Below are 17072 nucleotides of genomic sequence, written 5' to 3' on the forward strand. Positions count from 1 at the left end.
GTTTATTCTCTCTGGCTTTTGTCTGTTTCTTTGTTTTTAATTATTAATACACAAAGAAAAAGCAGACAGGAAGTAGAAAAACTCACTCTTAAATTCTTATCAGCTCTTCTTTTTTGGTCCCTGAGTTTTTACTCGGTTTTTGACCGAGTAAAATCAAGAAAGTTATAAAATTTAGAAACAAAGTAATCTATGGGTGAATAATCAAATTAAATTTAAAATTTACTTATAAGAATATAAAAAGAAACAGGAGTTTGAGTTCAAAATGACAGTTATAGGCCTTAAATATAGAAAAACCTAATTAAAATAAAAACAGGAGAACACAGATCTGAATCCAGCATTTCCAAACTTTCCTATTCGTAAAACCATCTGGAGAGCTTATAAAAATGCAAGTTCCTGTTCCCACCTCCAGGTGTTCTCAGTAGGTCTGGGTTGTTGGCCAGGGGGCTGGGGGTGGTGTGTCAGGGAATCTGCATTTTTAAAAAGTAGCCCAGGGACTTCCCTGGCGGTCCAGTGGTTAAGACTCTGTGCTTTCAACGCAGGGGGCGTAGGTTCGACCCCTAGGTTTGGGGAACTAGGATCCCACATGCCACATGGCATGGCCAAAAAAAAAAAAAGTAGCCCAGGAGATTCTGATCCAAGTAGTCTGAGCACCACATTTTGAGAATCACCTCTCTAGTTTGTAACAAGTGTGTTAGCTTCCTATGCTGTTATAACAAATTACCACAAACATAGCGGCTTAAAACGCAAATTTATTATCTTAAATTTCTGGAGGTCAGAAGTCCAAAATCAGACTTGCTGGGCTAAAGTCAAAGTGTCAGCAAGACAACTGCCTTGTGGAGCTTCCCAGGAGGGAAACTGTTTCCCTTCCTTTTTCAGCTTCTGATGGCTGCCTGCATCCCGGTGCCCATAGCCCCTTCCTCAGTTCACCCTCATCTCTTACATTCATGTCACATCTTATATTGATGCTGCTCCTCTTTTTTTTTTTTTTAAGAGATTGGAGTTTATTTATTTATTTATTTTATTTATGGCTGCGTTGGGTCTTGGTTTCTGTGCGAGGTCTTTCTCCAGCTGCGGCGAGCGGGGGCCACTCTTCATCGCGGTGCGCGGGCCTCTCACTACCGCGGCCTCTCTCGTTGCGGAGCACAGGCTCCAGACGCGCAGGCTCAGCAGCTGTGGCTCACGGGCCCAGCCGCTCCGCGGCATGTGGGATCCTCCCAGACCGGGGCTCGAACCCGTGTCCCCTGCATCGGCAGGCGGACTCTCAACCACTGCGCCACCAGGGAAGCCCGATGCTGCTCCTCTTACAAGAACTCTTGTGATTACATTTAGGGCTCTCCCATATAATCCAGGATCATCTCCCCATTTTGAGATCCTTCACTTAATCACATCTGCGAAATCCCTTTTACCATGTGAGGTAACATTTACAGGTTCCAGGGATCAGTTTGTGGCCATCCCTGAGGGCCACTATTCAGCCTACCACACAAGAGAATAGAATTTCATAGAAAATCAGTAATCCTCTCCTTCTCTTTCAATTTGTAAATAAGGGAACCGAGTCTCAGAGAGGAAAACCGACTTGCTTGAGGTCACACAGCACATTGGTTACAAAGCTAGAATGGAGCTCAGCAACCCCTTCCTCCAAAACTCCTGCCCAGTTCAGGCATGTCTTTTGTGCTGTGTAGGAATCAGAGGTATATGTAGATACTAACCACCAGCTGAAAGTTAAAAAAAAAAAAAAAAAAAGCAGAAGAAGTAAGAAAGTTAGAAAAAAAAAAATTAAAGAAGTAAAAGGAAAAGTTCTGGAGGACAGTAAGAGGAAGCAGTATCTTCTTCATCCATCAGAGCTGACATCCAGGAAGGGATAGAAAAAGGGTCCAGTTAGACGGTTCCTGGCTTCTTTCTAACGTTTTTGTTTTTGTTTTTTTTTCAGAAGAGTTATTTAGCATTTTCCCTTAAACTCACATGTGCTATATTTCATTTGTTCCAATGACAACTTTCAGAATTTTTAAGGGATCTTCTGATTATCTTTCTTTTTCTCCCTGGTTCTCTGTGTTTTCCTAGAAGATGGAGAGAGAGAGGGTAGGAGGTTGTGTGTTTCTGGCTCCCCTTGCCTTTTGGCTCCCAGGTGTCACGGAGACCTCCTGCGATGGTCATTTTGGCCAGTATGTGTGACTGCCAAGGGGCTCACTCAGATCAGTCACGTTCACAGTGCTCAGTGGTGAGACAAGACTCAGAAAAATGTCTAATGGGGAGGACTAAGAGAGAAGGGCTTTTCCCTCTGCCTCTTAAGAGACTGTTAACAGTTACTTTTAAAAAAATCTATAAAGTCTGAGTTGTATGTTTATTTTGGTAGAATGATACTCTGAGCCCTTTAAGTTGGTAAGATATTAAATTATTCAGCATGTTATTTTTCTATCAAATGGCTTGTGGTTTATTGATAATGTCTAAATTTCAGTGCTAGTGACAGCTCATTCTACAGAACTAATTGAAAGTATTGGCATTTCCTTGATTAGACAGTGGTTAAGCACATATATATAATAAAGAGAGGTTTGTTATGCAGTTGCTGCCCAAGCTCCAGGAGAAGCAACCAAGAATGTTGCCACCCACACACTTTAAAACTCAGTGCAAGCGACAAAATGGTTTTGGAGGTTGTTTGTTCCATTTCCTGAATAACCAGCCAGTCATTGTGGTCTTCAGGGAGTCAGCATTGAAAGGCTATGCATGATGTGAATCTGAAGTCCCCATGTAATACAGTCAGTAGCCAAAGCTTTTAGGACATAGGTGAATGTCCGTAAGATTATTCTCTCTAGTAACTTGCCTGTATGTGGTTTACAGCATCACTTGCCAAGGCGATGTATATTTCCTTAAATGATTTAACATATAAGGAATAATTTCCTTTTCTCATTTAAAAAATTGTCCAGGTGGCCAAAGGACATCACTCTTTGGCCCTACAGAGGAAATGCCTGCTGACCTGGTTCCAGTGGAGTCAGGAAAGCCTGGCTAGGAAGACGGCCAAAGCTGATCAATTTTATTCCCAAATATTACTTAGGAGAGTCATCCGGAGCTGGCTACAGGTAAGGCCCCAATGAAGGGAGTGTTAAATACATGTCTCTGCCCAACCCTATGTAAGAAAATTAGGTGCACTCCAGATGTCAACAGTCATTATGTTTTTTTCAAGAACAATATAGAAGAGGCAATTCAATTCACTGCTTTGAAACGAATTTGAAAATGTCAGATCAATGTTTTGTTAGTATAAAATCTTAAGCAGGTTTCTTTTCACATAGAGAGTGTCCCTATAAACTGTAATGTGTCATACATCAGCTTTTGTTTTTATACTAATTTCTTCTTTCTCGTCCCATAATTGCTCAAGTGATTTTACTAGAAACCTACGCCCTCAGTCTTGTAACTGTTTCTATCCCTCTGATTCCATTATTATCTTTTAATACCTTACAGAGGATATGGCCTTGGCTGCCACATCATCCTTTCTCCTTATGCCTCCAGTGTCCTTTGTTTTGTGTCTGGTTCAATTCTTTCTCTTTTGTACTGTTTATTTGCTTAAATTCTTTGTCTGTGATGTTATTTGTCTCACTTTTTCCCCTGTTCTCATCCCCAGTACCTGACTGACCTAGAGGAAGAAGTCCAAACACTGTGTGTACATTTTCTTCAGAAGAAGATTTTCAGGGCCTGGTATAACATGGTCAGGGAGGCCAGGATCGATTCCCAGAACAAGCACAAGGTTGCGGTGGAGCACAGTGACAGGTGAGGTTTTCATCTCTACGAAAATTCCCTCACTGATTTCACAGTTGCTCTGCAGTACATTCTATGCCTGGAATGTATCTGAAAAGATAAGGTGGAGGCTAGGAGAGCTGGGCACTCGGAGATACCCGGCAGGGGTGGGGGTCCCAGCTCGCCCCCTGACTGCATGACTGCAAGAGAGAAACCCCCTTGAACTCCAGGGTCCCCATCTTTAAAATGAGGAAGGGGAGGAGGATGCCTGCCCTCCCTTCCTCACAGGACTGGAAAGAGAATAAAGTGAATTGTGCATATAGCTGATTCACTTTGCTATATGGTAGAAACTAACACCACGTTGTAAAGCAACTATACTCTGATAAAAATTAAAAAAAAAAAAGTGAATTTTGAAATACATGAAACACACCTAAACAGAGGTACTGTGTTCTTTGTCATAGTTTTTTCTTTAATTTCTTTTTTTTTTAAACATTATTTATTGTGAAATATAACACAAATATAGACGAGTACTTAAATCCTACAAATACAGCTTAATGAACTAGAAAGTGGACACCCCTGTCACCACTCCTGAGGTTGAGAAGTAGGACACTGCTGGCCCCCAGAAGTCCCCATGGGCTCCTCCCCAATCACGGGTCCCACCCTTTCCTCCTGAAGGTAAACTACTCTCCTGACCTTTATGATAAACATTTCCTTGCACTTCTTTTTATTTATACCTCCTAAGTAGGCACCCTTCAAGACTTGGAACTTTATTATATAAGTAGAATCATACTATATGTCATATTAATATTTATAATAAATACAGTGATGACATTTAATTCAGTGTCCTTGGGGAATAAGGTATTCCATATAAGTATGCTTTCTCTTTGTTTTATAACTTTAAGCATTTTGGATAAAAATGTTCTAAATTTCATTATGCCCTTCCCTTGGAGAGTAAACAAATGATCTGTCCTTTTTTGGTGATTTAATGTCATTCCTTAGGAGCACCAGTTAATGTGGGCATAAGCCTCCAGGTTCCGAGGTGTGAAGACTGTTGTGAAGGTGTAGAAGTGTCCCTTTTCTCACTATGTCAATTCACTTTTGGTTGCTTTGTTTTCATTTGTGTGTATGTGTGTGCGTGTCTGGTTTTTTGTAAAAGTGTTTCTATCTTGTTGCCAGCAGGGTGCCCACCTCCAGCAAAACCTGCTCACCCTTGTTTAATTTACAGGTACTAAAATCTGGGGGCAGAAAAAACATAAGCAAGTTGATTCTAATTTTGTCTAAAATAAATAGGCAATGAATGAGGGTATTCAGAGGACTTCTTGCCTTTGAAGAAATGCTCACATTTGAACCTCCCTATTCCTCTTTTATAAAATGAGAAAAACCGCAGAACCTGTCTTACAGCGTTGTTGTGAGGACTAAACAAGGTCACATAGGACCTCAGTTAATGTACTGCTTGGCCCAAAATAATAGCTATTGTTCTGTTTATTGTCATTGTTAATGTATTACTATTAAACACCCTTTTTGTCCGCCTTTGTTTTCTGTTTCTCAGCTGCCAAAAACAGACCGAGAGATTCACTGGGACAGCTGCCTTATGTGACACAGGGCAGTAAGAGGGCTTTCACACATGCCATCTCATCTGATGGATGAGTATAGGCCAGAGGGGAGGGGGCAGATGTCAGGATTCTCATTTTCAAGCAAAGAAACTGAAGCTACGCTCAGGTCGATGAACTGCCCAAATAACAAATGGTGGAGCCGCTCAGGTCGATGAATTGCCCAAATAACAAGTGGTGGAGCCTGGACTCCAAATCAGGTTTTCTGGCTCCAAATCATCCTCTTCTTGCTAAGTCAGTTTTCTTCCCCATTTTCTAATTCAATCTCATTTGTAAACTAAAATACAATAGTAAGATAGTGGTCCTATTTAGGGTTTGAATTTAGTTAGTTAGTTAGAAAATCAGTATGTGAATCCATGCATTCAACAAGAAGTAAATTCTCGGCCAGAATCCACTTGATGTAAAAGCACTGCTGTGACTTCATCTCTTCCCACTCTGCCCCTTGTTCACCATGGTCCAGCCCCACTGGCCTCCCCCAGTGTTCCTCAGACGAACAACGCTCACGTCTGTGTCACAGCTCTCACGTGACCCAGATCTCACCATTCAGGTTTCCACTCAGATGCACGCCACCTGCCTCCATTCCCGTCTATCCAGTAACCTGCCCTATTTTCTTCACAGCACTTAAGACTCTCTGAAATTGTCATTTATTGTTTACATGTTTATCGTCTCTCCCCATCACATCTTACGCGCAACTGTATCCTCAGCATGACAGAGCCTAGTACATGGGTGTATGATAGATATTTGGTACACAAATGGATGCATTTTATTGCAGGAGTGACACTAATGGATCCTTTAAAAGGAACGTTAACACTTAAAAATTGATACTCAGAGTTCTTAATTTTATTTGAACAAAAGAATATTGTATAGAAAAGCTGTGGGTGAGAAATTGCAGTACCACTGAAAAGATGATTCCTAGTAAGACGACCATGAGGTTTAATTCTGCATATCTATATCACCTCTAGGTGTATATAATTTGTAATTGGATATAGATTTATAATTTTACAAATCTGGTATTTTTTATATACATGGTGGGACTAAGAGATGTCTCCAGACCTAAGTCTCTCATTGCCAGCAGTTACTGTGTAGTTCTGCAATTAGAGCTCAGCTATGCACTTGGCCAGTTCTTCTCAGCCGAACTAGTACTTCTTATATGTCTGGTATTGCCTTGATACTGTAGTTCTTAACCACTTTGGAATCATAGACCCCTGTGAGGTAGTAATGAAAGTCGCAGACCTGCTCTCCAGAAAATGCACATATGCACATCACATACAACTTCACACAAAATGTCAAGGAGTTGGTGGACCTCAGGTGAATAGATGTAGGTAGGTAGATAGATGTAGATAGGTAGGTAGGTAGATAGAGACTATAAATAAGCACCAAACCAGTGATTGTGCCCATGTGCTTTAGGAGTTCAGAGGAAGGAAGATGATAAATGCAGGCAAAGACGATCTAGGAAGATTCCCCCAGGGGGCAGAGCATTTCAGTCAGGATAGAACAGTGGGAGCTAAAATACAGAAGTCAGAAAATGGGAGTGTAACCACAGGAAAGTTGTGAACAGCAAAAGTGAGAGTGGGAGATAGATAGGGTCAAGGAAGGGGAGTGGGTCATATAGCCAAGTACGGGAAGCTATAAATGGTGGACCGGATGGATGAAAGAAGAAAGCAAATTAAGCAGCTCTACTCCTTGAAGCCTTTTGTAACTGAACAGTAATACCTCCACCAACAAAAAACTCAACATTATCAGAAGCATCAACCAACCATCAGCCATAAAGTTAATGGGGACTGAAATGCATTCTAGGGGGGCTTCATTAGAAGGTCATGGAGCCAGAATAAATCCCATCTATGCCTCTACTTGTGAAAATATAAAGTTAGCTATTCTTGCCTCTGCCTTTACTCAAGATGTGCCCTCTTCTAGGAATGCCTTTTCTTTGCCTAGGAGGGATCAAGATGGTGGAGTAGGAGGACATGGAGTTCACCTCTCCCCACAAGCATGTCAAAAATACATCTACGTGTGGAACAATTCTCACAGAAAACTAACTAGAAACTGGCAGAAGAACTCTGTACAACCAAAGCTGCAAGAAAGATCTCCACTTAACCGGGTAGGACAGAAAAAAGGCATCAGATTGGGACCTGTGTCCCTGGGAGGGATCTGAAAGGAAGAGAAGGTCCACATGGGCAGACCCTTGCCCTGGGGAGTGTGTGGCCGAGCCACAGTCTGAGTGTTCCGTCCTGGGGCCCTGCACGGAGGAGACAAGCCCCTTTGGCTGCTGGGAGAACTGCTGGGACAGATAGAAGGCCTGCAGAAGCCTAACTCTACTCACAAGGCGTGCACACAAGTTGGCTTGCAACAGTCAGGGCAGAGAGAGCCTTGCACTGGTGGCTGCTGCCTCACCAGACTCCCTAATCCAAACGGGGCGAACACCCCTGCTCTGTTCACTCCACACCACAGTCTGGTGTGAGATCAGGGTCAGCCGGGCCATGGGAGAAGACTCGGTCTAGCTACACAGAGACAGCCCGGGGGGGCCTGGGTTGTGATCTAGGTGGGGTGGCAGCAGCCGCTGTAAGCGGGCACTCGGGCAGTACCCCAGGAGCAGGCAGCGGTTCATCCCCGAGCTGAGCAAACACTCCCCGCCCCCACCCACACTGCAGCTTGGCGCAGGATCTGGGGCAGACAGGCCCAGGGAGAAGGCTCGACCTAGCTGCTCAGAGACAGCCCTGGGGGACTGGGCTGTGAGCCAGGTGGGGCGCTGGCGACCACTGTCAGAGCTCGCTCCAGCGGCGCCACTCCACCCCACAGCTCGATGCTGGATCTGGGGGAGACCGGTCCTGTAAGAAGGCTGCCACAGTGCCCTGGCCCCCAGCCCCAGCCTGGCAAATGCCCCAGCCCCGCCCACTGCACACCACAGCCTTGCACTCGATCGGGGACAAACACAGCAGGGGAAGAGATGTGACCCTGGGCCGCGTGTGAGCAGAGCTGACGTCACCTACTTAGGCGGCACATTGGTGCTCTGTAAGTGCACGAGCCCCAGTTCCTTCAGCACTCCCCACCTTTGGGGCGGAGCATGCACTCAAGGGTAATGGAGCCTGATCAAGCCTGACCCTCAGGGCTTCTGCTCCAGCAACTGGGAACCTGACAAGGTGGTGACTGCCACTGAGCAGAGAGGAAGTCCTGCCTCACACCCTGCACAGGATTTAGATCCCCCAACACCAACCACACCCCCATCAGAGTGACAACGGCCAGTACACCCTGAGGACAGACATGGCTCGTGTCCATATCAAAACCAGCCCTCACACCAAAAACACTGGACATACACAGTCTACACAGGGATGCTCTCACATAGAAACACTCCTTCAAGACCAAAATAGCTAACTGTTTCTCCTAAATTCATGGAGACAGAGAAAGTTAAAATGAAAAGCAGAGGAACTACTCCCAATTAAAAGAGCAAGAGAAATCCCCTAAAAGAACAACTAATGAAACAGAGCTCACCAGTCTACCAGAACTCGAATTCAAAAAGGTAGTAATCAAAATGCTAACTGAATTAAGAAAGATTATCAATATAAACACAGATCACTGTAACAAGGAACTAGAAACAAAAAATGTACCAAAGATAATTCAATTTCCAAGATAAAAAGCAATCTGGAAGCAATGGATAGCCGACTGAATGATGCAGAAGAACGAATAAGTGATCTGGAAGACAGAATAATGGCAATCACCCAATCAGAACAGCAGACCACTATGGAGAACAGTATGGAGGTTCCTTAAAAAACTAAAAATAGAACTACCATACGACCCAGCAATCCCACTACTGGGCATATACCCTGAGAAAACCATAATTCAAAAAGAATTATGTACCACAATGTTCATTACAGCTCTATTTACAATAGCCAGGACATGGAAGCAACCTAAGTGTCCATCGACAGATGAATGGATAAAGAAGATGTGGCACATATATACAATGGAATATTACTCAGCCATAAAAGGAAACGAAATTGAGTTATTTGTAGTGAGGTGGATGGACCTAGAGTCTGTCATACAGAGTGAAGTAAGTCAGAAAGAGAAAAACAAATACCGTATGCTAACACATATATATGGAATCTAAAAAGAATGGAAAAAGTCTGAAGAACCTAGGGGCAGGACAGGAATAAAGACGCAGACCTACTAGAGAATGGACTTGAGGACACAGGGAGGGGGAAGGGTAAGCTGGGACAAAGTGAGAGAGTGGAATGGACATATATATACTACCAAATGTAAAACAGATAGCTAGTGGGAAGCAGGCACATAGCACAGGGAGATCAGTTCGGTGCTTTGCGACCACCTAGAGGGGTGGGATAGGGAGGGTGGGAAGGAGATGCAAGAGGGAGGGGATATGGGGATATATGTATACGTATAGCTGATTCACTTTGTTATAAAGCAGAAACTAACACACCATTGTAAAGCAATTATACTCCAATAAAGATGTTAAAAAAAAAAACACAGCAGACAGAAAGACAAATCAAAAAAAAAAAAAAAAAGGAACATACGAGATCTATGGGATAATATAAAGTGTGTCAACCTACGCATAATAGGGGTTCTGGAAAGTGAAGAGAGAGAGAAAGGGATCAAAAATGTATTTGAAGAAATTATGGCTGAAAACTTCCCAAACCTACAGAAGGAACCAGATATTCAGGTACAGGAAGCACAGAAGGTCCCAAACAAGATAAACCCAAACAGACCCACATTAAGACATACCATAATTATTGGGTGGACCTAGGGGCAGGATAGGAATAAAGACACAGAGGTAGAGAATGGAGTTGAGGACAAGGGGAGGGGGTAGGGTAAGCTGGGACAAAGTGAGAGAGTGGCATGGACATATATACACTATCTAACATAAAATAGATAGCTAGTGGGAAGCAGCCGCATAGCACAGGGAGATCAGTTCGGTGCTTTGCGACCACCTAGAGGGGTGGGATAGGGAGGGTGGGAGGGAGACGCAAGAGGGAGGAGATACGGGGATTATGTATATCTATAGCTGATTCACCTTGTTATACAGCAGAAACGAACACACCATTGTAAAGCAATTATACTCCAATAAAGATGTTAAAAGATAAGAATAATAATTATTGGGTGGGCCAAAAAGTGCCTTCGGTTTTTTAAGTAAAAATAAAAGACACATTTTTCATTTTCACCCAGAACTTTATTGAACAACATATTCACCCTTTTGTTCCACTACCTTCTACCATTTTTCAGGCAACTTCATAATTCCATCTTCCCAAAACTTTTTATCTTTTTGAGCAAAGAACTGTTCCAGGTGCCTTTTACAGTCTTCCAGGGAATTGAAATTTTTTCCATTAAGAGAATTTTGTAAAGACCTAAATAAATGGAAATCCGAAGGTGCAATGTCTGCTGAATACGGCAGATGAATCAGAACTTCCCAGCCAAGCTGTAACAGTTTTTGCCAGGTCATCAAAGAAACATGTGGTCTTGCGTTATCCTGATGGAAGATCAGGCGTTTTCTTTTGACTAATTCTGGATGCTTTTCGTTGAGTGCTGCTTTCAGTTGGTCTGATTGGGAGCAGTACCTGTTGGAATTAATCATTTGGTTTTCCAGAAGGCGCTCACAATAGAGGACTCCCTTCCAATCCCACCATATACACAACATCACCTTCTCTGGATGAAGACCGGCTTTTGGTGCGGTTGGTGGTGGTTCATTTAGCTTGCCCCACGATCTCTTCTGCTCCACATTATTGTACAGTATCCACTTTTCATCACCCGTCACAATTTGTTTTAAAAACGGAATGTTTTCATTACATTTCAGTAGAGAATATCATGTGGAAACATGGTCAGGAAGGTTTTTTTCACTTAACTTACGTGGAATCCAAACGTCAAAGCAATGAACATAACCAAGCTGGGGCAAATGATTTTCAACACTTGATTTGGATATTTTGAGTATGTCGGCTCTCTCCCGTGTGGTATAACGTTGATTGTTCTCAATTATTGTTTCGATTTGATTGCTGTCAACTTCAACTGGTCTACCCAACAGTGGAGCAACATCCAGCGAGAAATCTCCAGCACGAAACCTCGCAAACCACTTTTGACACGTTCAACCAGTCACAGCACCTTCTCCATACACTGCACAAATCTTTTTGTGCATTTCAGCTGCTTTTTTACCTTTCTTGAAATAATAAAGCATAAAATGCCAAAAATGTTGTTTTTCTTCCATCTTCAATATTAAAATGGCTACATAAAAATTCACCGATTTTGATGTCCTTTTTTAAATGCATGCTGATATGACAGCTGTCACATACAATCTAACAAAATTGTTTCGAATGAAGTTAAAGACAAATAAGTGTTACTAGAGCCATCTTATGGAAAAAAACAAACGAACCTATTGGCCCACCCACTAAAATGGCAAAAGTTAAAGAGAGGATTCTAAAGGCAGCAAGAGAAAAACAAAGAGTTGTTTACAAGGGAACCCTCATAAAGCTATCAGCTGATTTCTCTGCAGAAACTCTGTAGGCCAGAAGGAAGTGGCAATGATATATTCAACGTTCTGAAAGGGAAAAACCTGCAGCCTAGGATGCTCTATCCAGCAAGATTATCATTTAGAATAGAAGAAGAGATAAAGAATTTCTCGTACAGGCAAAAACTAAAAGAATTCAGCAATACCAAACCTAACCTAAAAGAAATGTTGAAGGGTCTTCCTTAAATAGAAAGAAGAATCCATAGGAAAGGGAAAATCCCAAGAGGAAGAGCAAATATATAGTTAAGGACTGAAGATCACTCAAATAAGCCAGTACATAGATTAAAAAACAATGAAAAAATTATAAAAGAGATTATAACTACAGTAAATAAAAGGATAAGCATGAAGATGTAAAGTAGGACATTGAAATCACAAAACGTGGGGGAGGAGAGTATAAAAATGTAGATATCTTTTAGAATGTGTGTTTGAACTTGAATGACCATCAGTTTAAAGCAAGTAGATGTATTTATGGGTCAACATACTTTAACTCCATGTTAACCACAAATAAAAAACAGTAGGTTCACAAAAACCAAAAAGAAAGGAATCAAGCATACTACAAAAGAAAATCATCAAACTACAAAAGTAAAAGCAAGAAGAAGAAATGACCAAAGAAGAACTACAAAAACAACTGGAAAACAAGGATTAAAATGGCAATAAGTACATACGTATCAATAATTACTTTAAATGTTGATGGACTAAATGCTCCGATCAAAAGACATAGAGTGGCAGACTGGATAAAAAACCAAGAACCTGCAATATGCTGCCTAAAAAGAGACTCACTTCAGGGCAAAAGACACACACAGACTGAAAGTAAGGGCAGCAAATGGAAACAACAAGAAAGTGGGGGTAGCAATACTCATATCAGACAAAATAGAGAACTTGGATTCATTCCAGGGTCACAAGGATGGTTCAGCATATGCAAATCAATCAATGCAATACACCACATTAACAAAAGGAACGACAAACCACATGATCATCTCAATAGATGCAGAAAAAGCATTTAACAAAATTCAACATCCATTCATGATAGAAACTCTCACCAAAGTGGGTACAGAGGGAACATATCTCAACATAATAAAGGCCATTTACGACAAATCCACAGCCAATACAGTACTCAATAGTGAAAAGCTGAAAGCCTTCCCACTAAATTCAGGAACAAGACAAGGATGCTCACTCTCACCACTTCTATTCAACACAATATTGGAAGTCCTAGCCACAGCAATCAGACAAGAAAAAGAAAGAAAAGGTATCCACATTGGAGGGGAAGAGGTGAAAGTGTCACTATTTGCAGATGACATGATACTCCATATAGAGAACCCTAAGTCTCCACACAAAACTATTAGAACTAATAAATGAATTCAGCAAGGTAGCAGGATACAAAATTAATATACAGAAATCTGTTGCATTTCTTTACACTAATAATGAAATACCAGAAAGTTTAAAAACTATCCCATTTAAAATCGCATCAAGGGACTTCCCTGGTGGTCCAGTGGTAAAGAATCCGCTTTCCAATGAAGGGGACGTGGGTTCAATCCCTGGTCGGGGAATTAAAATCCCACATGCTGAGGGGCAGCTAAGCCGATACACCACAACTACTGAGCCCGCGTGCCACAACTACAGAGCCCACGTGCTCTGGAGCCTGTGCGCCACAACTAGAGAGAAGACCGTGTGCCGCAACGAAAGACCCCACATGCCACAACGAAGATCCCGCATGCCGAAACTAAGACCCAATGCAGCCAGAAAAGACCCAACGCAGCCAAAAAAGACCCAATGCAGCCAAAAAATAATAATAAAAATAAATAAATAAAATCTCATCAAAAAAATAAAATATGTAGGAACAAACTTATCCAAGGAGGTGAAAGACCTACATGCTGAAAAGTATAAAACACTGATAGAGGAAACTGAAGATGACTCAAGGAAATGGAAAGCTATCCTGTGCTCTTGGATTGGAAGAATTAACATTGTTAAAATGGCCACACTATCCAAAGCAATCTACAGATTTAATGCGATCCCTATTAAAATACCCATGACATTTTTTACAGAAGTAGAATAATCCTAAAATTTATATGGAGCCACAGAAGACCCAGAATTGCCAAAGCAATTTTGAGAAAAATGAACAAAGCTGGAGATATAACCCTGCTAGACTTCAGACAATACTACAAAGCTGCAGTAATCAAAACAATGTAGTAATGGCACCAAAAACAGACTTACAGATCAATGGAACACAATAGAGAGCTCAGAAATAAACCCATGCACCTATAGTCAATCTATGACGAAGGAGGCAAGAATATGCAATGGAGGAAAGACAGTCTCTTCAACAAATGGTGTTGGGAAAGCTGGACAGCGACATGTAAATCAATGAAATTAGAACATTCCCTCACACCGTATACAAAAGTAAACTCAAAATGGTTTAAAGACCTAAATGTAAGACATGACACCATGAAACCTCCTAGAAGAGAACACAGGCAAAACATTCTTTGACATAAATCGTAGCAAAGTTTTCTTAGATCAGTTTCCCAAGGCAAATAAAAGCAAAAATTAACGAATGGGAACTAATCAAACTTAAAAGCTTTTGCACAGCAAGGGAAACCATCAACAAAACAAAAAGACAACGGATGGAATGGGAAAAAATATTTGCAAATGATGTGACCGACAAGGGGATAATATCCAAAACAAACAGCTCATGCAACTCAATATAGAAAAAACAAAACAACCCAATCCAAAAAAGGGCAGAAGACCCAAATAGACGTTTTTCCAAAGAAGACATACAGATGCCCAACAGGCACATGAAGAGATGCTCAACATCGCTAATTATTAGAGAAATGCAAATCAAAGCTACAAGATGTCACCTCACACTAGTCAGAATGACTATCATGAAAAAGTCTACAAATACTAAATGCTGGTGAGGGTGTGGAAAAAAGGGAACCGTTGTACACTGTTGGTGGGAATGTAAATTGGTGCATCCACTATGGAGAACAGTATGGAGGTTCCTTATGAAACTAAAAATACAGCTACCATATAATCCTGCAATCCCACTCCAGAAAACAATGAAAATTCTAATTCAAAAAGATACATACATCCCAATGTTCATAGCAGCAATGTTCGTAATTTACAATAGCCAAGACATGGAAGCAACCCAAATGCCCATCAGCAGACAACTGGCTTAAGATTTTTTTCCTCAACTAAAATTAAAGACCGTTGTTGGAAGTGAGGTTACCAGTGAGCTTTTTAAACAATACACGTCCAAGCACCAGGACCTTGATGCTAATAACTGTGGCATGTGCTGCACGTGCTTTCCCAGCATCTCTGCCTCAAGGACTTTGGCTGCTGGAGCCCTTGTTCCACTAGCCCTGCCTCACACACAAGGTGCAGGCTGTGGTCAGACCCCCTGAGGAGTACATCTCATGGCCCGCACTCAGAGGCCACCACGTGCTCTGCTCAGATGTCACCTTCTCACAGAAGTTGACCTGTGATGGAAGACCACCTGATGGAAGAGAAAAATAACCCATTAGTCACTTCCATCCTCTTTTGTTGCTTCATTTTCTTTGCAGCATTCTTACTGTCTGAATCCCAATTGTGATTTCCATACCTTTCATGTAACATTTTATTCACATAAGGATTACTTTTGTAAAGTTTTCAATTCAGTTAGATGGAAAGTCAACTTTTCCATCGTATTTCACTTTTTTCCTTTTTATTCTTAAAGGAGGATTCTCTGGATCACATTTCAGACATGGAAGAAGTTTGCAAAATTTACGAAAGAGGAAAGAGGAAAAGAAGAAAGGCGAGAGCAGCTCCGTAGGAAGGTAGCTGAAATTCTTCCAGACTTCCAGATGTTCACACCGCTGTGACTCGGGTGTACAGCAGTCAGATGCTCGGCCCGTGGGTAAGGAGTCCTTGGTGTGCCAGTGGCCACGGCCCAGTGCAGTGCTTGCAATGCTTACAATGGGAATCTCCATCAGTCCGTGTGTGTGTGTGTGTGTGTGTGTGTGTGTGTGTGTGTTTTATCTCCACCCACCCACATATGCACGCATATATCTGGTTTATGTTCTGTCACATACTTCTTGGATCAAAGAAATTATTTTGTGAATTTGTATTTCCTTCTTTGATTTCTCCTAGGTTGCTAATCAGTCCACTAATGCATTTATCACAGCAGGATCATCCAAAGGAACAGTCTAGAGCTCTGCTGTTCAAATGTACCCTATGTATTTTTAGGATCATAAACTTTAAAAAGGACAAGTGTTTGCTTGCCTGAGACTGTGAAGAAAAATATGTCCTTATAGCTTAATGTGAATTGTTGACAAATGTAACTTTAATTAAATAGAAATTAAAAGTAGTGAGCACTTAGAAAAGGAGGGCCAGTCATCTGGTACCTTAGCATCAGCAACAGGCATCCTGCCAGACCCTGTCCTTTTTGCCCACCTGATGGAAAACGGTGGATCAAAAGGCATTCTAGGCAGCTGCTGCAAAGGGTAGCAGTGTATCCTGATTTCAGAGAAACTGGAGCACCAGAGATACTTCTCCTCAGTGCACTTTGCTAAGCATGAAGGGAAGTCCAAAAGCTAAAGCCTCTATCGAAGGCAGTCCAGCAATTTGTTAAAACGTCTGCTCGTGCTCCCAACTGCAACTTCTAAATAACACACTCGATCAGTCTTCCAGTCCTCAGCTCAGTTTGGTCTATGTATCAAGGTACTTATCTTGAATTCAAAGATCGTTTTAATGTTTAAGATGCTAAAGAATATAAAGACTGACAAGACACTCCTGTGAATTGTCTGAGAGAGTTGCCTGCTAGAAAAAAAGTTTTCATTACAAAATACATGCTCATTACAACAAATTCAGGCAGTAAATGCACACAGTAAAACGAGACAGTCCCTTGCAGCCCTGAGGTAACTACTATTATTTGATAAGTTGAAACTTTGAGTTGGTAAAATAAAACTCTGTGTGTTGTTCAATAAATTCTGTTATTGTCTCTTACTTCCTAGAAGGGATATCTAGCCACACCACCTGCAAAATCACATATCCTTTTTCTATACAAAATGTATTATGATTTACTCAGATATGACAAAACATACTATATTGAACTTTATTTCTTCCACAATGTCCCTGTTCCCACTCATCTTTTCCTTTAATATGATTATACAGTCATCTAAAAACTCTTTTTAAGACTAATGGCCACTAAAGAAATGCGACTAAAAGTAACTCATAGTTAACCTCTTCCCATCTAAATCACTATCTGTTTTTAC

The 17072-nt window shown here is 41.5% G+C and overlaps 1 protein-coding gene across 4 annotated transcripts in view; it reads left to right on the forward strand.

Moving 5' to 3' along the window:
• Window positions 1-16733, forward strand: part of CCDC191 (coiled-coil domain containing 191) — a 101851-nt gene extending 85118 nt beyond the window's left edge. For 3 of the 4 annotated variants that reach the window (XM_068546717.1, XM_068546718.1, XM_068546720.1), the window contains 4 exons: window positions 2919-3071; window positions 3611-3756; window positions 15536-15715; window positions 15949-16733. In XM_068546717.1, the coding sequence (XP_068402818.1) occupies window positions 2919-3071; window positions 3611-3756; window positions 15536-15680 (444 nt within the window). In that variant the 3' untranslated portion in view covers window positions 15681-15715; window positions 15949-16733. Of the gene's footprint in view, window positions 1-2918; window positions 3072-3610; window positions 3757-4722; window positions 5261-15535; window positions 15716-15948 lie in introns of those variants that run through there. The other variant, XM_068546719.1, reaches the window with a different exon arrangement.
• Window positions 16734-17072: the final 339 nt, after the last annotated feature.

Source organism: Eschrichtius robustus, chromosome 6 (genome assembly GCF_028021215.1).
Source record: "Eschrichtius robustus isolate mEscRob2 chromosome 6, mEscRob2.pri, whole genome shotgun sequence".
NCBI lineage: Eukaryota > Metazoa > Chordata > Mammalia > Artiodactyla > Eschrichtiidae > Eschrichtius > Eschrichtius robustus.